We start from the raw sequence: 22,344 nt of genomic DNA on the forward strand, positions 1-22,344 counted from the left end.
AAATGTCGCCGGCAATCATTTCACTTCCCACCGCCCCCGAGGGCAGCAGTGCCGACGAGATGGGATTGTTCGCCGAATCACCACGTTGGCCAGTGCCTCGGGCCTGTCTCGTCTTCAACCATCCTCCCCCCGTCCTTCCCAGGAAGGTTGAATGAACCTGAAGCGGATGGATGATTGCGCGAAGTAGGTTAACTCGTTATCGAGATTTCCGATCGATTTGTTCGCTCAAACTGATTAGAGGCCTTAAATTTGTTATCGACTGGTTGCGAATGATTGGCTGGTGAAGAAAAGGTGCTAATTGAGAGGTTTTCGCTAGGTAAGCACTTTCAGGCGGGGGATAAGTTTCGCCACCCCAACCCACGAGTAGCTTAAGCGGCACGGGTTTCGGGTCGGATCCGCTATAAGTGGTCGGTTTGTCGAAATCGAAAATGAAGCTGTTCGATACCAATCGCTGGGTGTGGCTTATTGATGGTTTCGTTAATGGAGTACCACAATCGATGCTTATGGGTTTGCTCAGGGTTTTTGGATTTTCGGGACAAAGCAATAACAGAGAAATGTTAAGTAGTTGATACGGGTGTCCGGTGGTTTGACTGACTGTTACGTTTTAAAGCTCTTTTGGAATCAATATGTTGGGAACGAGAGAGAGAGAGAGAGAGAGAGAGAGAGAGAGAGAGAGAGTATTTTTGTTGAGTTTTGCTGTGGAAAGCAAAGACTTTAAATTCTTAATTCTTTCCAAAACGGTAAAACATTATTTGCGACATAATTCTACCACTCATTAAAATCTCGTATCAATGATTAATCGTATACCTATAATACATTGCCCGTCAGCTACCTTTTTAACAAGTTGTTTCAATCAAATCTTTACGACCAATAAAACACCATACGTTGAATGCTTAAAATAGGTTGAAACAGTTGCGACTACCGCAAGCATTAATCAAGTCATGAATACTTCAGTGAAGCCTACTGGCACCATCCGGCCATTGGCTGCACGAAGAGATAGAGCCGGTCCACTTTATAATTAATATCAGCTCAACTTTGATGAAGATCCCGTGCTTTTCCCATCCTGCTATCCCTCAGTTCGGCGGCCGTCCAGCAAACAAATATTGATATTCATAAGCAAATCTTTGTTTACCGCTGCCGCATTGGTGCTGGGACTGCGGAAGGAACGAACTTCCGTCGGTTTCTTAGGGCAAGAAACGGTCCGGACACGTGTACCGCATAAGGTGGTTGAATGTGATGAAGAATAGTTCAGTGGAAAGTATAAACATGATTAAGACGTATCATCTTGCGAATGATTGGCGTCAGCATGTTTTACGGAATGGGACCGAAAGGGACCGTCCTGTAACGATGATTGTATATTTAAATAGGATTGCTGGAAATAGGACAGGAGCAGTACGGAACGAAGCTAGTTGGTCTGAAATTTTAAAGCATTCCTTTTTGGGGACAGTTTTGCTTGCAGCAGTTTGACTTTCAATGGAAATATGTCATATTTTTGTTCCGTTGATTAAAGGCAAACCCCCAAATGAAGAGTTGTACTGAAAATCCTTTTCTATGCAGTTCTATGAAACTTTTCTGCAATCCAAATATAATGTGAAGTATACTCTTTATCCACTGGATAATAATTTGTACTGAAATTGAAAATTTGAAAACTCAAAGGAAGTCTTGTCGCTTTAATTTTCCTGAATCCTGTATTCTGATGTCTAAGTATTACAATTTTCATATAAAAATGGTCAAAGATTAAATATTGATCGAAAAATCTTTGGTGATTGGGTCTTCTCTTATAACGTGACAGATGTTTCCGTTATTAATTTGCTGTTCTAAATTATTATAATATAGACTTCAGATTTAAAAAAACGTAAAGTACTATTTTGTTTGTCAAAAGTTAATTAAAAGACATAGCAAATAAATAAAAAATTTTATGTACAAGGAAATGCAAATGATAGGTTGAGGAGGTATTAAGGAAAGGAGGTATTAAGTATGTCCATATCAACCGTCCCGACTTTCATATTTGCTTGTGCGATTTTCTAAAGTGTCTAAAGAGTGTGATTCTCTGTCTCTTGCAAAAAAACAATCATAGTTGACCAGGTAAATTAATTAAAACATTGTAAACATAAAGTTACAAGTTTTAATGATCTGAGGAGCTTTTGTATATCCCATTGTAAGCCAATTCTTTATTTTGTCTTCAGTGCCGAGGAACAAAAACTAAAACCAATTGTTCCATAAACTCAAATGCTCGTTCGTCGGTCGTATATCAACCTCAAAATAAATTTATTAATAAATTATTTTTATTATACGTATTTTAACAACATAAAAGTACCAACTACTTTCACCATGCTAAAAAAAACACCAAACAAACCAACCCAAAACCAAGGATGGAATTTGAAAACTTTTATATAAAATCAATAAAACGTTTTCCCGGTGGAGAAAACATCCACCATGTGTGCAAACAAACATTGGATGCACTTTAAGGTGAGATTGAAAAACAAAAAAGCTGTGATGGTATGAACAAAATTCCACCATGAAAGCGCGAAACACAAGGCGAACGGCTCTGGTATGTGGAATTTTCATTATGACTTTTAGGCTGGATTAATTAACTCGTAGCCTTTCGCCTAGCGCCGGCAAGCGATCGATATCAATAGCAGTCAGCTTATATTTATCACACATTTTTCATCACACCTTTTTGTGAACAGGAAGGGCACGGCCAACCACCACCGACCAGCCACCGACTGTTTTGCTTCGGTTTTACGGTACGATACTACCCTCGGTGCCCGGTGAGCGTTAAAAAAGTGTACACAAAAGGGGATTCCGTTGGGTAGGATAGGTTGTGCTGTTCTCGGGGTGTAACCAGGTTGGGCCGGGACAACCAGCCGTTGTTGAGCTCGCCATGTTGATGAGCAGCGACTTGCAGTAAAGACCGCAGCGTGTGTTTCGAGGCAAGTCGAACAGCATCGGATGAAGGAAATGAATTTTGTCCGCCCGCTGCCATTCACTAGCGCGTGGTTTAGCAAACGTTGAGCGCCACATTCACACATCATCATCATCATCATCATCATCATCATCGTCGTCATCATGGCGGGTTGTGATAGGGTATATGTATAGGTAGGATCATGATTACGTTACGGTGTATAAAGGCTGGGGATGCTCACTGTGTTTGTGCCACGGTCGGAGACGCCAAAAACTCGGCCTCACTCCCGAAGACTTCCAGCGGACTAGGGAGTAGTGGAGTCCGGGTTGTGCAAGGGCCTGTTTGCCGGGCTTTCGCACTGAAAAGTCATTCCCGCCGTGTAAGTGAGGCATGAAAATTTAATTTCTACCAAGATCTTACGTCATCTATCGTACCCGGGACTTTGCCCGGTTACGGAAGCAGCCCCGACGGACCGTTGAATACATTCAACGCTCCGGTATACCAACGTCAGCTGGCCTAGCTCCCCCTAGACCCCGTCACCTGCCACTACCCGTGGAGAAGTTTTTCACCTTCAACCGTAGCGATTTCAATCGCCAAAAGTGGTCCTTATTTGGCTGATCTTTTATCAACCGTACAAGACAGTGATGTAAGCTTCGGTAAACTGGGCCAACCGGTGATACCTTTGGTGTGACTGGTGTGTTTTTTTCATGGGAAGGAGACACTAACAGAAGTGGTTACGGTAAAACCCTAACTCACACACACACAGACAAGTTGTGAGATAAATAACGTACCCCGTGGCTTTTTAGTCCCGTTGTGATCGGAGAACATAACAAAAACAGCAAGCAAAAAATAAAAAAAAACTAACTTGAAGCTAGCGCGAAACACCGACGAAAGGAGCAAACGAACATAATCAACCGGCAATAAGGGATCTCAGGGCGGAACTCAAATGGTGGTGAAAGGTTGATGCGCGCTGGTTCCGTCGATGGTTTCGTGCCGTACCATATTTCGTGCACAACGGGGTTTTTGGGAAATTGATCCCCTTGACGAGGTGTGCAACCATAAACCAAGACCCTTGGTAGCACAACGAAACCGTGGCCCCAGCCCGGGTGCAAATGAACGCGCGTCCCATGTCCGAGTAAATGGGGTAGTTTGTGTTAGGGCACCTGAAAGAATCCTTGCGTGAAAGAGAGAGAAAGGGTGAGAGAAAAAAAACCCTCAACCCCCCCAGGGACGGGGTGGGTTCGATGCGACCGAAGGCTAGGGGCGGGAACTTTCGCCGCTATGCATATTTTACGTACTGGTTTTTAGATTATAGAAAAATTATCAGATCCAAAGCAGGAAATACATGGCCGATAAGCGTATCCCATTTCACACGCCCCACACCACACTGGGCTGGTGTTGGTACGTTGCTAGGATCGTTGCCATTTTGTTACAGCCATACCTGTGCAAACAGTGGCAGCTGTGAGAAGCTGCCACAACTGACAAAGACACGCCGAGAACAAAGCGGATCTCCGAGCGCGCGCGTGGCATATTGACCGAGATGCTTTAACAAAAAAAAAAAAAAACAGAAACTGTTGTAAATAGCACACATCATAAAAGTTGGCTGCTTTTTATCGGTCGTATATTACACGTGATAGAGCTTCATCGTAAATGACTACACGTGTGTAGGGAAACAGCGAGCTAGGTGCCTTTTCTATCTTTAGAAAATGTTCATTTTATTCACTCCTTTGAAGGGTGTGGATTAAAATGTATTCATAATTTATACAATTTACTTAACAAAAACCTTCTTTTGTTACTTCATTTGGGTATTCAGTATTTCCTTTTTTCTGTCACAAATCTTCCTTCACCCATAATGATTATTAGGAACAGCATTTTGGAAACGCAAAGTTAAAGGCACAAATAAATCCTCGCAATCGATGATCTGTACACACTCTCTGCTGGGACACATCCTAAGCCATAAGACGTGAGATATGAACATTGCCGAACAGCGGCTTTGTACGGAACTTCAACTTCAACAGAACAAACGGTACAAAATGATCATGTTAGTTAAGAGTGAAAAAAAGCGAACGAAAAACAGTGAGTTATTTATCGATGGTACGTGCTATAAATTACGCTCAGGGTACTTCAAACCGATTTAACAGAAAGCAGGAAGTCAAATCGTACGATCCACCACCGAAGAAACAATTACAGTAGAGTAAAAGCTCATTCTTAGCTCATGTTCATTTAAAAAAACGATGGGAAAATCGCACCGTTTAAGGCAATTAAGTATAACGCTCGATGATAACGGGGGGAAAATCCTTTGCTGGTAGTACGTGTGCGCGAAAATTGATTTCCATTGCTGTGGTTTTGCAAATGGAAATTCATCCATGTGTGATCATAAATCTGCTACTTGTGTTGGGAAAGATGTATGATTTTTCGTTGTTCTTTTTAAAGCTAAGAAAATGCTTTTTTGGACTCAAAATGATACTTGTTTCTAGGTAAGGTATTGAAGATTTAAGGCTTAGAAATCTATCTTTTCTTTACCATTAAAATGCATCAAGTAAAATCCTTCTTTACCTTTACCTCAGTAAAAAAACAAAATCGCTACCACGCCACAATCATCACGTGTATGAACCATTAGATCGATGTTAACCATTTTACATAATGTAAGTAAGCTTTCTAGGTCTGAAAGTCACATTTTCAGCGGCATAAAACAACCTCAACCGGAGGATGCGCCCAGTTCGTTGTCCTTGTTTTTTTTTTGCTGTTTGTTTTGTTTTTATGCTTCCGACTGGCAGTGCACTGGCCTCGGGTTTTTTGTTGCCTTGACTGGCATTCGTTTTCATCATCGTCACTGTCATTGTCATCGTCATCGCCCGGTGAAGTCATTATGCTTCGCAACTGGGGCGAGATAATATAAATGTAGGAATATAAATTTTCTTCTGGCAGCACTGTTCATCGCTTATTCCTGTTGTTCGTTTGCGTTTTTTTTTGCCCCTCCCTCTCTCGATCCTTTCCAAACGCTCTCCATTCATCCTTTGGTTCTTTCTTTTTCTTATCGTGATTTATTTCATCCCTAGCTTTACCAACTTCCCGAGCCGCTCGTACCAATCCCGTTTGTTACTCTGATTGTTTGTGGGGGAGCGGGCATGGACGTTGTTTAGCTCACGAGCCAACAACAAACCGATCGTTCGCGCGGCTGAAAGCGGACAACCAGTTTCCTATCATGGTGAATCGAAAAACCATTCCCCACTGTTGAGCACCGGAAATGCTGTCTTCGTCATGAGTCAAGATTCCGGTGCACGTTTCCCTGACGCTTTTGCGCTATCTCAGCTTTTGCCTGTTGTTGCTCGTGGGGAATAGTTATGATGATTTTTTTCCTTTCGTTGAAATGAACTGTTTTTCACTGAATGGTAGTATGTAGAGCATGTCTGTTAAATAAGATTATATAAAGTATCGGGTTGGCAGTGTATTATGCGTATCAAAATCATGTTAGATTAGATGTTTATATGTTTATGGCGAAATAATTGTGTATCGGACAGTGCATTAGAACATTTAAAGGGGGAGTTCCTAAGGAGGAATGTCTATCAAGGATCTACTGTAAAGAATAGATCACTCAGAAAACATTTTTTTACATTGATGTTTTACAGTTATCAGAGAGTGCTTTTCGTGTGATATTTGAAATTAAAGTAAGTAACTATATCTCGAAGTTTAAAGCCAGAATATCTTCGGAAATCATTTTTAACATGAACGCGACTGTTTTAGATATCCGTAACACAATATTCACTATATCTGTCGAATTGAAAATCAAAAACTAAAAAATAAAACAAGCGTACGATTATTTGCTCTTTGTGGTTGGTTGATACGATTTAGCAAACGATGAAGAAAAAAAACGATTTTGAAGCAAAATGTAAAGGGTGTTTCGTGTTATTCCTTTTTCCTCCCTCAAAAAAGTCCGTTTTCACTGAGAAGCTGCTTTCATCGCTTTGCTCGCTAGTTGATGGTTTTTGGTTGGAAAAGCTGTCCAACGCTGTTGAGTTTCTTATCAAATCGAAAGCAACTGACTGCTGCAGTAAACTGCAAAAAGCAGGCTTTCACGTCAGAACGATAAAAGCTAGAAAACAGCTGGGCAGGACAGCAAAATGTGAAAACCATTTTGGTGCGTTGCTGCCAACAGCAAAAAAGGAAAACCGCCCCACACTAAGAAGTTTGCGCAAGCGGGAGCGAAAGTGTACGATGAGAATCAAAAAAAAAATAGAACAAGCACAAATGGAAATAAAAATACAAAAAACCTTGACGCATATTTTATTTTTGCTTGCGTAAACTTTATCCCAAACTCTGTTGGGACCGCAGCTAATTTGAATGTAAATTTTGTGGCTGTTGTCTGATTTTGAAATTCCAGTATTGAAGTGATATTATGAATAGGTATACCCGGTTTACGATCCTTTTTTTTTCTTCTGCGGGAAAGGGGGCTGGACTGTTTGATGTGATCTCTCGAGAGTTTTGCTGGAATGACTCGTTGGCCCCTTAACATCCGTTTGGGGGTATTGTATCTGTAGTGGGTTTGTGTTTTCCGGGTGAGGGAAAAAAAAGATACGAAAGATGAAATTGTATGGTGAGTAATGGACCATTCTGATAGGAGTGTAAGGAAAACATAACATCAGGGAGTTGTTTGATTGTCAGCAGAGTGAAGTAAGTTTTCAGTTGTGAATATATTTTAAATAGATTTTAAAAAAAATTCTATGAGTATAAACTAACCTACTAAACTTATTATTAGAATGACTTCAAAATGAAGATATAAAAGAAAATAATTAAAACTATCACTTTATAGACACAAAATTTAGTTTTGCGATAAAAATCCATTTGACCTAAGGATCATTTTCATTATTTAAGTTGAAATTTACATTAAATGTTAAAATAATAATGTTTTGAATACTTAAAAGTACTGATGCTTTAAGCACAAACTACAGTCTATCTCTCTATCTCTCTTCTTGGCTTAACGACCTCTAAGTTAACCCCAACCATTTGTGGATTACCAGATCAATCCTATAATCAATCCTTGATATGGAGGACGGTCCGGATGGGATTTGATCCCTGGTCCTGTCTTTTAGAACCGGCGCCGTTTGTCACATACACCACCGGACCGCAAACACACTACAGTGCTGGTATTAAATAAATATTTCATATTATTTTATTTTTATCATAGAAAGAGTAGCTCATGGACAATAATTCAGCATCTCAATTGATCTGTGATTTTCAGGAGTATATTTATTTGTTTTTAATGTTAATTAAAAAATAATTTAAAAATTACCATTACTCTAGCACAAGTACGTTGTTAGATTTGATTGATTTTGATATTATTTTGATTGCTTTCTGTGCCTCTGACACCCTGCAACAGTACGTATATCCCTTCCGCAAATCTTGAAACTCCTTTTGATGCCACCCATGTCTCAAGCAAATGTCTTCGCACAAAGTTTCTGGTCCGGCGGCGAACGGATTGTTCAGTGAGATGAGGGTAATACCCTTGCCAGTTGGTTGATGAACTATCACCTTCCAGAGCCATTTCGGTACTTCGACTGAACCATCGTCGCCTAAGCTCAGGGCTACTGGACGACCGTTCTTACCGGGTAGTTGAAGAATGTCGTACACCCCACTATACACGTCCACAGTGTCGTTCAGTTGTGCGGCCACTTTACGAGCTGCATTCTCCACACGCAACCAGTTGCCAGCATTAACAACCTGTAACATTAAGCCAATACCTCAGTGACATCGATGAAAACATGCGCCAGACAACAGAACACGATCGTAAAACAAGTTCGACAGAGTCAAGGTCATGCGAATTACAGTAGTTTCGATCAGGCCTTTTAAGCTGGCGGGCCTTCAACTTACCTGCCATTCGGGAGCAGCATTTATGAAGAAGTAGGTAGCTCCCGCCCAACTATCAAGAACTGCATCACCATCCGGTGTAAGATGCCCTTTGGCCAAATATGATGAGGAGTTAATGTATTTGGTCGCCAGTTCTTGAGAACCAAGTAGCGTTGCAAATCGTTCCTGCTGATGACGTTGCGTATAAACAGACGCTAACCGGACGGTTGATGTCATTCCACCCAACTTGAATGCTGGTCGATTGTTGTTTATTTGTGCATCTAAAACATTGGAAGATACAAAAAGATTTAAATTAGCTTTTTTGTCCAAAACTAATGTCCAAAACGAAACTTACGATTGATCACTTTTCCAAGAATTTGATGTTCACTATTTTTGTGTTTTAAGGGTAAAACTTAAACTTTATTTGGACAATGCGAATAAATAAAACACATATAAAAACGTAATCTTAAAACAACAACGATACAGCGAACCACGTCTGTTCGGCTTGACGACTAGGACACACACAAGGCCGATTCCCATTACATCGCGGGATGTAAGTGCGTGCCGAGCGAGAGGGAGAGACAGAGACGACTATATCGCTAGGCATCGGATGCTGTCAGTTCCCAGACAACATCGAGCGTGCGGATAAGGTCTCTACTTAGCTCGGCCGCAACATCCGTCTGCAACATCAGGCTGCAACATCTCCCCCGGCTAATTGAGCTGATAGGCTCCAAGCCGACGCGGAAGTCTTCTTACACGAGAAGACCTGCGTGGCAAATCCATCAGGTTCCGGGTGGCCCTACCGTCGTGGCCGTCGATAAGGTCGGAGGGACGTGAGGATGTCATCACCGGAATTTCTGCTGGTGGCAAACCATCGGGCAACGTTGGTGGATGTGCCGTTGGTTCGCTAGTGATGGGTTCCGGAATCGGTAGCGACTGTTTTGCAGGGGAACCCGTAGTCCAATCGTCTAGCAGCATATCGAGAGGCAGCTGATCTGTTTCACACGCACGATCAACCGCACGTCGCCGAAGCTGGTTTAAGTGGCGCCTGAGTGTACGCCCATCGTTTGCAATCACGTCGTACATAACTCGTCCGCGGCTGCGAACGATCCGTCCGGGTATCCATTTCCACGAATTTCCGTAGAAATGCTTTGTGGAAACGACCTCGCCTGGCTGAAACTTTCTCACTGAAATAGATGGAGCAGAAGTTAGTGAGTTTGATGAAGGGGGCCGCAACAGCTCCAATGCTGTCCTGATGGGGCGACCGAACATTTCATCGGCTGGAGTTTTCTGCTGGCTCAACTGCGCGTTTGGGGTCGACCGGTACGCCATGAGGAAAAGCTCCAGCGCCTCATCAAGCGATGTTTTGTCACTCCGGATCTTCCGCAGTGCCCGTTTCAGCGTATCGACGAAACGCTCCGCCTGGCCATTCGATTGTGGGTGGAATGGTGCTGTGGTGATGTGCTCGATCCCGTTGCTGTTGCAGAACTCCTCAAACAGGCCGCTTGTAAATTGGGGACCGTTGTCGCTAACCAGTGTTTCCGGCATACCGAAGCGAGCGAAGATGTTCCTCAGCATGGAGATGGTGGTAGAAGCGGTTGTACTTGATGTTTTGCAGATTTCAGGCCACTTGGAGAAAGCGTCAACCACAACTAGGAAGTAAAAACCTTCATATGGCCCAGCGTAGTCTATATGCACTCTACGCCAGACGCCCGTCGGTGTTGGCCATGCTGCTGGTGTCGCACGAGGGGGTGCTTTTGCGGCCGCCGAACAGGATCCGCAAGAGGCCACGTAGCTTACGATGTCTTCGTCTATTCTTGGCCAGTATAAGTAGCTGCGCGCGATCGCCTTCATCCTCTGCATTCCCGGATGTCCCTTGTGCAGCTGGAGCAAGCAACGGGAACGCAGCTTCTCCGGGATGACCACTCTCTCTCCAAAAATGATGCAATCCTCAACGGTAGAGAGCGATTCTTTCCTATTGTGGTACCGAGCCAAATCTGCTCCGAAGGTATCATCACGGGGCCATCCTTCCTTCACGTACTTATGGACCTTCCGGAGCAACGGGTCAGCTCGCGTAGCTCTCTCAACTTCTCCGAACGTAACTGGAAACAAGTTAAGCGCGTTAACGGCAACTGACCTTAAATCCTTCTCTAGCTCCAGGCTGGCGATCACGTATTCGGCTTCAGGTTTCGCGTGGTGTTGTATGAGCCGAGATAACACATCGGCGTTTCCGAATGAGCCAGTTGGCACGTACTCGATATCCATGTCGTACAGCTGAAGATTTAGCGCAAACCTTTGCAGTCGGTTTGCCGTATATATTGGGATCCCCTTTTTACTGCCAAATATGCGGACCAGTGGTCGGTGGTCGGTCTGCAGCGTGAAATGACGACCGTATATCATGCGGTGAAATTTGGTCACAGCAAAAACTATTGCTAGTCCTTCTCTGTCGATTTGACTGTAACCAATCTCTGCTTTGCTGAGCGCTCGGGATGCGTGTTGAATCACTTTCAGGGATCCGTCTGGGTATTTGTGGCATATTGTTGCTCCTAAGCCAACCGAAGACGCATCGGCGGACACCACTATGTCGCGCTTTGGGTCGTAGTGTGTGAGCAAGAGTTCCGTGGATAAAAGGGCTTTAAATTGCTCGAAGACTTTTTGGCATTCTGGAGTCCACTGGAACACACTTCCGGCTAGCAGTAACTTATCAAGTGGGTAGCGCAAGTTACGCATGTTGGGGATGAACTTGGCATAAAAGTTTATCGCCCCGATGAAGGATCGAACGCCTGTGACATCTTTTGGAGGAGGGAGCTTCTTGATGGCGTCGATCTTGGCTGGGTCGGGTCGTAGGCCTCGGCTGTCGATGATATGCCCCAGGTAGCGAATTTCTGGCTTGTTGAACGAGCACTTTTCTCTCCGGATGGTAAACCCATAGTCCATTATGCGCTTCAGGGTTTCTTCTAGGGCGGCATCGTGTTCTTCTTGCGTCTTTCCTCCCACAATTACGTCATCCATATAGGCGGAAACTCCATTTACACCGGCGAGCATTTTATCCATGATCTGTTGAAAAGAACCAGGGGCTACTTTGATGCCTGGAGGGAGCCTGTTGTAGTAATACAGTCCTCGATGCGTGTTGATGGTAAGCAGGGGTCGGCTCTTTTCTTCTATTTCCACCTGCAAAAATGCATCGGACAGATCAATTTGTGTAAATGTGACGCATCGGGCTAGTTTTGAGAAAATATCCTGTGGTAACGGGAGAGGATACTCATGCGGGTGTAGTGCTGCGTTTAGTCCGGTGCTATAGTCTCCGCATAGCCGTATTTTGCCGCTCGCTTTCCGAACAACTACGACTGGTGCTGCCCAATCCGAATAGTCGCAAGGAGTAATGATTCCCAGCTTTTCAAGTCGGTCTAACTCCTCGTTGACAGCATCTTCCATCGCGTATGCGACCGGACGTTTCGGTCGAAAAACTGGTCTGCTTCCCTGCCGCAGCTGTAGATGTATTTGTGCCTTGGTGCACAGGCCCGTTCCGCTAAAAACTGTTGGAAATTTTTCTTCCCAGGAACATGATTCCGCTGCTCCTATGCGGTTGCAATAGGTGTCCATTGGGACCGTCCCCAAACCGAAAAGATGAATGCAGTCCGCCCCGAATAATGACATATCCGCCTTTGACACGCGAATTGTCGTTTGCTTTGTGATATTGCATATACTCACATTGGCTTCGAACTCACCTTCAAGGCCGAAAACTTCACCGGACGCTGCTTTTGCTCTTACCTTCGGTGAGTTGAGATGAGGCTTACCCAACTGTTTCCATAGACGCTGGCTGATAACGGTTATGTCGGACCCTGTGTCTAATTGTAGTCGAGCCGGCTTTCCTTCAATGAGTATGTTGACAAATTTCCGCTTCTGTTGTATGCTGCACACGTTGACTCGCACTACTCGGGATGCTACCGCGCGACGATGATCGAACCGCGGTCGCCCTCTGCGGCGCTGAGAAGAGTTGCAGAAACCTTCTCGATGACCCATACGTCCGCAATCTCGACACTTGTTGGTTTTGTAACTGCAATCACGGGTCCAATGCTGGGCACCACAAAGCCAGCACGGAGTGTGGGGTTTGGAGGCTTCACTTCGCGGCTTTAACTTGGGGTGGCGCTCGTTGTTGTTAACGTTTCGGTGCCACTGACGGTTGTTTCTGGCGTGCATTGCATGCACTCGCTCGCTGGCATCAGTAGCGATCATGGCACTATCCGCTTTCACACGCACCAAACGTTGGCATTCCGCTGCTAGCTGCTCCAGGGTGGAGTATTTCTTGTCTTCGATGGCGGCTAACAATTTCATCCGTATGTCCCGTACACTTTCATCCTTCAAACCACATACAAGGATGAGGCATTTGAAATCTTCCTCCGTCATCGAAGAAAATTCCGCATCGACGCACGCTTTATTGACACGGCAGGTAAATGTTAGCAGATCCTCGGTGCTCAATTTAGAAATGTTAAAACATTTAAAACGCTTGCTTAGCACCGACTCCATTTTGCCAAAAAGGACAGTTAGCTTTTCCACCATTTCGCTAAAACTGAAATCACGCGGTGCACGCGGCAAAATGAAGTTGCTAAAACGGGCGTGTTCGGCGGTTCCCAGCTTGCGTCCCAGGAGCCGAACCTTGGCGGCGTCATCCAAACGAGATGCATCCTCCCTGAACAGGTCGGTGTACCGTGCGTACCACGCTTCGAAGGTCAGACCTGCTTCCGGATCATACTGGAATTCGCTAATATTGCCCGCAAGGGCTTCCAGTATCAGCTCCGGATTACTAGGCTTCGGAGGTAGCTGCTGCTCCAGGATCGGTGGCTGCGGCTGCTGTTGTTGCTGCTGCAGGAGCTGCGATAATAGCTGCTGTTGCTGTGCCAGCTGCTGTTGTAAAAGCTGCAGCGTTTGTTGCAACGGCGATGGATCCGATGGCGCATGCTGCGCTGGCTGGAGGTGGATGACCCCGGCGTTAAGGACCCCATTTTGTGAGAGACGGCGTTGTTCCTCGATGATTGGCGTCTCTTCTGGGCTGGACATTCTGCGGCGTTTCACTGCTTTTCGTTGCACGTTTCCACTAAAACTCGTCGCCACTTTTGTGTTTTAAGGGTAAAACTTAAACTTTATTTGGACAATGCGAATAAATAAAACACATATAAAAACGTAATCTTAAAACAACAACGATACAGCGAACCACGTCTGTTCGGCTTGACGACTAGGACACACACAAGGCCGATTCCCATTACATCGCGGGATGTAAGTGCGTGCCGAGCGAGAGGGAGAGACAGAGACGACTATATCGCTAGGCATCGGATGCTGTCAGTTCCCAGACAACATCGAGCGTGCGGATAAGGTCTCTACTTAGCTCGGCCGCAACATCCGTCTGCAACATCAGGCTGCAACAACTATAAATAGTGGAAGATTTTGCAACATTATAGCACACCTTAAAATACTTGATAAACGGTGCACCTTTAACCTTGAACCCTACATCATGGAGTTGACCCGATCCATTTGCGCAGGTCTTGTTTAAGGTTTGGATCACTCCTGAAACGGCGGAACTGCAACTGATGTCACTTAATGCGGTACGTTTGGAAGATCCAGCTACATTAAATTCCTGGTTTTCGATGCATGAGATATTAGCCAGCTCAGATCCAGCTAAAATGAGTATAAAAAAATAAAAATATATTCATCTTAAGATATTGGATTATATAAATATTAAACTTACTATTCGAGAGTGTATTTTTCCCCGGTGAGCAACCCACCACTACCATCTCAGATCGACTCCACTCAAAGAATGGTCCGGAAGGTTGCAGTAGCTGTAACTGGTTGCCGGATTGCTTCAAAAACAGTGGCACATGCTGTTGTGTGAGATTCCCGTTCAAGTACACGCGACATCCTGCAAATTACCGCTCAAATTAGTATCGCACAATTTACGCGAAAACGCGTGTAACTCGTCGCTGGGGCCTGCTCAATTAGTTTTGCAAAATGTCAATTTCTGATGTTGACAACTGTACAGTTTCGCAGCACATGTGTAAGCACGCTTGTTAACAAAACCCTACCCAGGGACTTGTACTTCTGGTGTTTGAATTGATTAATAATTTGGGCGCCCTACCCTTCCTGGTGCTGTTTAATCCAGCGCCTGTAGTCTAGATTAAAATAAATTAGACACGACCCCTAGACACCGTACGACTCGGGATGACTCGGTATGCGGCGGTTTCGCACTTACGCGAATGTACTGTCGCTTACATTATGTGTTTTCGTAATGTCTTGCTTACCGGCGGTGGCACTGTGCAAAAGCGTAGATAACGTTATCAAAACGATGGGTAAGAACATCACGGTGCCGCGACCACTACGCACAGGGTGTTAGCTAGCGTACGGGACGAGTTCTAACAACTGACTGGTTTGCAAGCCAACCTTAGCAGCGTGTCCAAGGCGTCGAGAGATGCTCAGTGAGCATTAGGCCTAGCTTTGTTATGTTTGACTACGTGGTGCGCGTGTGAGTGTGTTTCGTTGTTTGGCTTTACACACAGCACACAACACCGCTAAAATGCTGTTGAATCAGCTGCTAGATGTTGCAACGATGTAATCATATGCGTCCACCACCACCATAAGGGCCGACAGCAGCGACAGTGGTGATTGTGTCACATGTTGGCGTCAACAAAGCCATCTCTACCGGGCGTTTGCAGCGCAAATGTCTCAGCAAATAATCATCACTTTAATTGCTTTGGGAATGTTTCTTTTTTTCTCGTTTCGACAACAACACATCCTCGGCTGGTTAGTGCAGATGTTGCAGAACTGCATAAACGATCTTCAAACGAACCTCGAGCAGCTAGTTACCCGGACCAAGTGTGAACCATTAACAAGAATAATGGCGGTACTTGTACCGTAGGTATAGTACCTGTACAAATTACCTCCTCAACCACTGAAGGTCAACGTACAGTACAACAACGTTTAAATATACGATATTTGTTTAAAAAAAAGGGAAACATTAAGATATGATATTTAAAAGGTTTTTATTTTTATAAATCATTATTAGTTTGTGATAATTGATGTATTTTAAAAATTACAACAAAAACTGAATTTAAAAATTGAATTATTTGTTCTTTAAAAATTTATTAAACTGAAAAGCGAATATTTCATAAATTTCTTTCTTAAATTCTTGTTTAAAATATTGTTTTTCATTCCTTGTTTTCAATAACAGAGGTTTAAAAAGATAAGATATTTAGTAAAGATACTTCGTTTTTCTAATTTGCATTTTGTTTCGTTCCATACGACATAGAATTTATCATAAGAATAGCAATAAATTTTGTTTTTAATTTTTATTTTTACATAAACTTCATATAAAATCAATACGACCAGGCCGTTCTATCTGAATTAAAAAAAAAATAAACTTGTTATAAGCATTTTCATTTTACATTCGAAAGTAATATACAGCTCACTTGCACGCGCAATGATATTCCACCGTATCAAAAACTAAACCCCCTCCCTACCCCTGAAAATGGATCTTTCCGTACATATATTTTTTTTACCATCAAAATATGTTTCCCATTCACATCGATTGGCTCGGGCAGTGCTATTGCATTCTCCGGCAAATGGTGGACTCATCGTCCACCAAGTATGGTGGGGTTTTTATTGCAAAATGGTTCGATTCGGTGGCGAATCTTTTACACTCTTACACTGTTTACACAGCGTCCGGTACACAGCACACTGCAGGGAGGGTAGGGGGGAAACAAATTCCGCCATTTCGCCAAAACGATTCAATATCATGCAGACTCACCCACGGAAGGGTGGATGAGAGGGGCCCGTTGAGGTGGAGCGGTACGGTTGATCGACCTTCTTGCGAGTTAGTTTCCCGACCCGATACCAACACAAACTAACGGCAAAAGATTGATTTCACCAGTTTCCCTCACAGCGAGCGTTGGTGGTTCGCGTCCTACACACCAGCGGGTCAGGTTGTAGTTGTGAGTGAGCCGATTGTACAGCTGCTTGCTAGAGACGATTTTCCCAGCCGTGTTGGTGGCAGCTTTGTACGGTGCGAGGGGTAGAAACGAGCGAAGGAAAAACTGGCCCCCGAAGTAGTTACGGCCATCCGACACAGAACTGACCATCGACTGAGCTTCGTTTGTACGGTCGTTCACTTCACTTCAACCCCGCACCGAAACAACGGTGTGGCGCGCGAACGTACGTATGAAAGCATGAAGTAATATTTGAAATTGATATTAGCAGTTGTAGGCAGTGGCAGATGGGCGCCGTAAAAGAGGATGGGAAAATGGAAGAAGCAACCAAGGGGGAGAGGGCCAATGCCAAAATGTGCGGCATATAACTTTTTAATACTTCGTGTTCCTTTGCGACTGGCATCTTGCGTTTGGCGCGGTTTTGGCCCTTACTGGGGAGGGCGGTTTTTTTTCTTCTTCCGTTCACCCCCTTGTGGCCCTTTCAACCCACAGTTGACTCCCAAATATTGGTCCATATTTTGAAATACTGCCGTGTTTTATGGGCTCGTAAAATTATTTTAGAATTTTCACTTGCCACGGTACACGGGTACAAAAAGTTTTGGCGCTGTATATTCGCGCATACACCAAGTGGATGACACACGAATGTGCAAAAACCCGGGGGTTTTTGTGAAAGATTGTGAATGAAAAGAGGCGGATGTTTTTTGGTGGTGGGGTGAGGGTTGGAATATCGTTTTCGGAATTTCGGTACTTTGTTGACATAAAGCATACGAAAATGGGAAGAATGAGTATAAAGATGCTTGCACGAAAGGGAATGGGGTGGGTGGTATTGTGCCCCAAATCGAGGGGCATATTACGGCCAGGAATAAGGCAGGAAGTTTTCCTGGTTTTTGATGGTAGTCTGGTAGTGCTATGGGAAGCGAAACAGCAAAAGCTCGTACAGCAAAGTAGGATGATATCTCGTGATATGCTGCTGTAACAGCGAACCGTACTGAATGTATGCTGTGGGAAGCAAAAGCATCTTCTACCGTTATCGTTACAAAAGGCACGGAAGGTTTGTAATATTTGGCTTATTATTGAAACATTGTCTGAGTTTGTAAGAAGAAAAAATATTAAAGAAAAAGCTACGAAATAGTTTGAATGCAGGGGAGAAGATAAACTCTGCTTCAAACGTTGGTGCATGGTGTAACGACACTCAAACAAACACAGAGTTAACGGAACGTCTTAGCAGAAGTTGTGAAATAAGGAAATGTGAAATAAGGCAAAGTCTTCCTTACATCTCACATATTGCCGCTTAAGCTGGAATTTATATGTTTTGCTTGAATCCGCAGAGTTTAAGCGTTCTGCTTAAAGAATTTTATGAAAAGTTTAATTTTTATGAATCTTTAGTGAAGATACACTCAAATAATGAGTCAATTCCTAAAAGATTCATGAATCATCACAGCATCTGTGAGGATTCATTAGTCTTTGAGGATCTTTAAGGATTCATGAAACTGTGAGGAACCAATGATGATCTGTGTGAGTGAATCATCAAAGACCCATGAATCTTTGAGGATATTTCAATCTTTAGAAAAAAGATTCAGAGTCATCGTTTTGATTCAAGGATTTGTTCATATTGACTCAACACTTAAAGAATTCCTTTTCTGCAACTCTCTTTCCTAAAGATAGCTGTCTAAGGATTAGTGTAAACAAATGTCTATTATAATACTATTTGTTTCACATTTATTTCATCCTGCCCGTATATTGTGGTTTCGCCCTTTTTTCATCAACTCCAACGATAATGTAAATTCTCCCGCTGTCCGTTAGTTATGTTGATATGTCACGTACTAGCGTACATATTTATTACAAATGGAAAAGCAAAATGTATCAATAAATCCCACGTATATGTGCTGCCCAAGACGAAAAAAAAGTTATTTCTCCTTATTTACCCTTTTATCCAAACTAGCATTTCTTGTAAATCCTTCCACCGGTGCTTCAATCTATAGTATCGGTCTTACCAAGCCCCCTTGGTATTGAAACAGTGGCGACTTACACCTTCCAGCAACACATTCGAATTCGTTTTGCCTATGTGTGTGTGCTTTGATGCAGCGTGGAGCACATAAATTTTACATTCTTTTGTTTCGCATTTAGGAAGATCTACCGATAAGACCATTTACATCACCAGTATGCTTAAGCTTGCTTTATGCACGGTCGAAGCGAAGATTTTTCCGTCCCCTACCGTAAGGCCCACAAGGACGACCTCACGCGCCCCCCTCCGTCTACCCTCCATCACGCTCCGTCTCCCTCCGCCTCCCTCCGTCCTCCTCCGATTCCCTCCGACCTCCTCCGCCTCATCCCCCACTGAGAAGCTTCTGTCGTTCGACAGAAAGAACAGAGCGAGAGATTAGGGTGGGTAACGAGCAGGCAGCTTTTACTGCCTGTCTGCCCGGAAGCGTGTGCAGGTCGTGCCCAACAAAGCGGTACAGCGGGCGCGGTGAGCCATTGTGGGGTATGTCTTTCATCAGCCCCGTGTCACGGCGCGTTGAGCCGTTAAGTCGGCCGAGCTCGAGTGGTTGGGAAATTCGTTGGTAATCGAAACTTCTTCGCGATACCGTTGCGCCAAAAACGTACCGCGGCGCGTGGTAAGGAAAAGCCATCAAACTACCATCCCAGTGCACCACCGAACCATTTCCTTGGTACCGTTTTGTGGGTGGTGGTTTGGGGGTGTGAGTGTGTGAGGACGAGAACGGCCATGGGGTACGGGTCGGCAAGAAGCAGAAGAAAAGCCAAAGTAAATATCTGATTGGTATTCATAAAATGTTTATGCATGATAAAAGTATTTGCGGAGTAAATAATCTTCCCACGAGAATGGGACCATACATGTACCGGTGTGCCGAGGGTTTTTTTTCTGTGTGTTGCCAACCGTGGGTTACCACGTCTTCTTCCGGAACGTGTCTCCGGTGTGGTAAGTTTGCCTTCGCGCACGAACAAACTGCCGGAACGGGGTTGGTGGTGAAAGAATGGATAACACACCCAGCGAGATGCTGGCAGTTCACGATGCAACTCCACCCGACAGCAAACACGATCCGAGCACGATAGCGGTGGCACACATACTTTACGAAACTTCGATATATAGATTGTCAATTCCGGACGTCCTTGCTTGACGTAAAGTTAAGAGCGGCAGCATCGGCAGATTGAATGTGTGACATCAACGTCGATCTGCTTGTCGGCTGTTTGACTTCCCTGAACGGCCGCCACTGCCTTGTGGGAACGTGGCGAACGAGGAGCGAGCGTGTTGTCAAGTGCTTATATTAGGCATCATGGGCCATCATACCACACTGGGACGGCTTAGCAAAAGTCGGTCCGAAAAATCGAACCAAAATGGGGAGGATGGGGTGAGCGAATTTTCCGAGAGTAGGGCACCTATTTCTGGTGTAATAAAATCATCATCATCGTCACCGTAGGACGCAGATTCTCTCCGTCCACCCACCCCATCGCAGTCAGTCGTGCATCACCGTCCCATGTCACGTCGACGCGATGAGATACGGCGTGACCTGATTTGAATGAAATGCAATATTTTCGGTTTATTCAATAAACTTTCCAGCATGAAGATTTGCACTCAACTTGATGGTCGCGTAACGAGTACGAAAATGTTTGGCGTATGAATTGTGGCCGTCGTGCGCTTGAATGCAATGCAAAATAAAGTTACCAATGGGAATGGGGAAATTTCTTTTCAATAAGTGTGTGTGCTCTTTCCCTCTCTTGGTCCATCTTTCACACTTTTGTGCATTTAGGCAACGTAAGTTGAGTGGGAAATTTTTCCGTTTGGACATCGTCGCTCAACGTCAGTCAATCATCTTAAAACCGGCGACTATGATTGAAGCCGTGCCAATGTAAACCTTTTCGAGGTTGCTTTTAGTTTTGGGCCACTGGGAATTGTGACATTTTCTGATCTTATTTTTGAGTAGGTTTAGGCGAATTTATTTTTCTTTATTGACTAGTTGACTACCGGGAATTAAGAAATACGAGAAGCTAGAAATGGTAGATCTTTACCGTTTGAGCGTCAAAAATCATAACCGAGGAAGATCCTGCCAGGGTTTTACTGCTCAGTAACCTTAGACTATTTCATCAATCCTATTAAAGTATGTTGCGTCACAGCATAAAACACTTTTTTCACTTTTAAATCGCGAGCACGTTACACGCTCTTATATCAACTTTATTTTAGCAATTCTTGAAAGTGATTAATAAAATCCGTTGTGTTTATTGCGCGTCAAAAAAGTGCGTGTCCAAGCGAGACACGCACTTTAATCCTCACGAAATACTCGGCCATCAATCCAATCTCTCCAGTTATTGCTATAAACACTGGTCCTGGTTCCTTCGGACTCTTATATAGACTAATGGTCTAGTTGGATTGATGGTTCAACAATTATTGCGCCATGTCAAGCATATTTACTTGACGGATTTATTCTACGCTCTGTGCTTATTACTCAGCGGCTCAAATGTAGAATAAATTAATGCGGGAAGAAATTGACCTAAATAAAATGTATCTCGATCATTTGTGGAGATGGAACGAGGACAAATGATCGTAAGCTAAGTTGCCACTTCCATCACTGTGTTATCAACCGTTATTTGCTCAAACTCAAAGTTTATTTTAGTTTAGGGCAACGTATTGAATTCTTCAGATTTTTATGTTTTAATTCCCTTCAAATTTATTGGATAAGCAAGGATTATCTAAGATAAGGAAGTTAATCAAATGGAAAAAATACTAATGAAGTTTTCGTTTTATGGGTATATCTTTCGTTGACATAAAAGTATGTCCTCATACATGTAGTAGAGTTACCAGTATTTGCGAGTAACGTGGTTAAGACAAAGGAATTCGTGTACCTCGAATATCCACGTAAGTTGAAGTTTCTGTCGGAATGCATTATAAATATGTTTAATTAGTTTAAAAATTAGTTTTAAAAATAAAAGTTGATGATTTTATTCACTAAAACCCTCCCTCTATGTATAATTATAGCCATTCTATTTAAAAGCAGTGCATTCGACTAACAGATTACTATTCGCAGATTTTTACATATTCATTCAGTCTCTATTTGTCCGCTCCAATGTAAGTGTTCTTAGAATTGTTATCCACGAAAATGTATTTCATTCGTGTAAATTGTCCTATGGCCAGAAGCAAAATTCAGTTGATATCTCAAAATGAGCTGCAAATAGCCTGAATAATTTCCTATTCCTGAAATATTGAGTAGATCGTTTGTTGAGATAGTCCTTTATCAAAACAAAAAATTCAGACGAAAAAAGTGGACATCTAGAAATGATCTATATGACCCTGTATTCAGTTTATTGCAACTGATTTTTCCGGAAATGCTAAGGATAAAATTAATTATTTTAAGTGCGATTCGATAAAGGATAAATGATTCTAGAGTAATGTTAAATATTTCTATAAAAAGTATGAAAAATTTGAGTTGATTATGTAGTATGAGCATTTGAATTTTCGTATAGCAACAAATTCTTGCAAATAATTGAGATGGATTTAAATAGCCTTGTCGTAAAAGCCTCTAAATCAATGGAAATAGACATGTCGGTAGAACATTTGTTTCATTAAGGTCATTTTAAATATAACAATAGTTACTCGAAATATGCTTG

General features: G+C 43.3%; 2 protein-coding genes across 13 annotated transcripts in view; one reads left to right on the forward strand and one right to left on the reverse strand.

Moving 5' to 3' along the window:
• The window catches only part of LOC125770974 (CUGBP Elav-like family member 4), a 468,092-nt gene that overhangs the window by 119,637 nt on the left and 326,111 nt on the right, over positions 1-22,344 (forward strand). The gene's annotated exons all lie outside the window — the stretch shown is intronic.
• Positions 8,133-15,174, reverse strand: LOC125771040 (uncharacterized). Its single transcript, XM_049441227.1, has 6 exons — positions 15,043-15,174; positions 14,493-14,663; positions 14,158-14,422; positions 9,105-9,136; positions 8,774-9,030; positions 8,133-8,623 (listed from the first exon to the last, which is right to left on the reverse strand). Exons 1-6 carry the CDS (start codon positions 15,098-15,100, stop codon positions 8,198-8,200), a joined length of 1,209 nt encoding a protein of 402 aa, XP_049297184.1. The 5' UTR covers positions 15,101-15,174; the 3' UTR covers positions 8,133-8,197.

This window comes from Anopheles funestus, chromosome 3RL (assembly GCF_943734845.2).
Source record: "Anopheles funestus chromosome 3RL, idAnoFuneDA-416_04, whole genome shotgun sequence".
Classification (NCBI taxonomy): Eukaryota; Metazoa; Arthropoda; class Insecta; order Diptera; family Culicidae; genus Anopheles; species Anopheles funestus.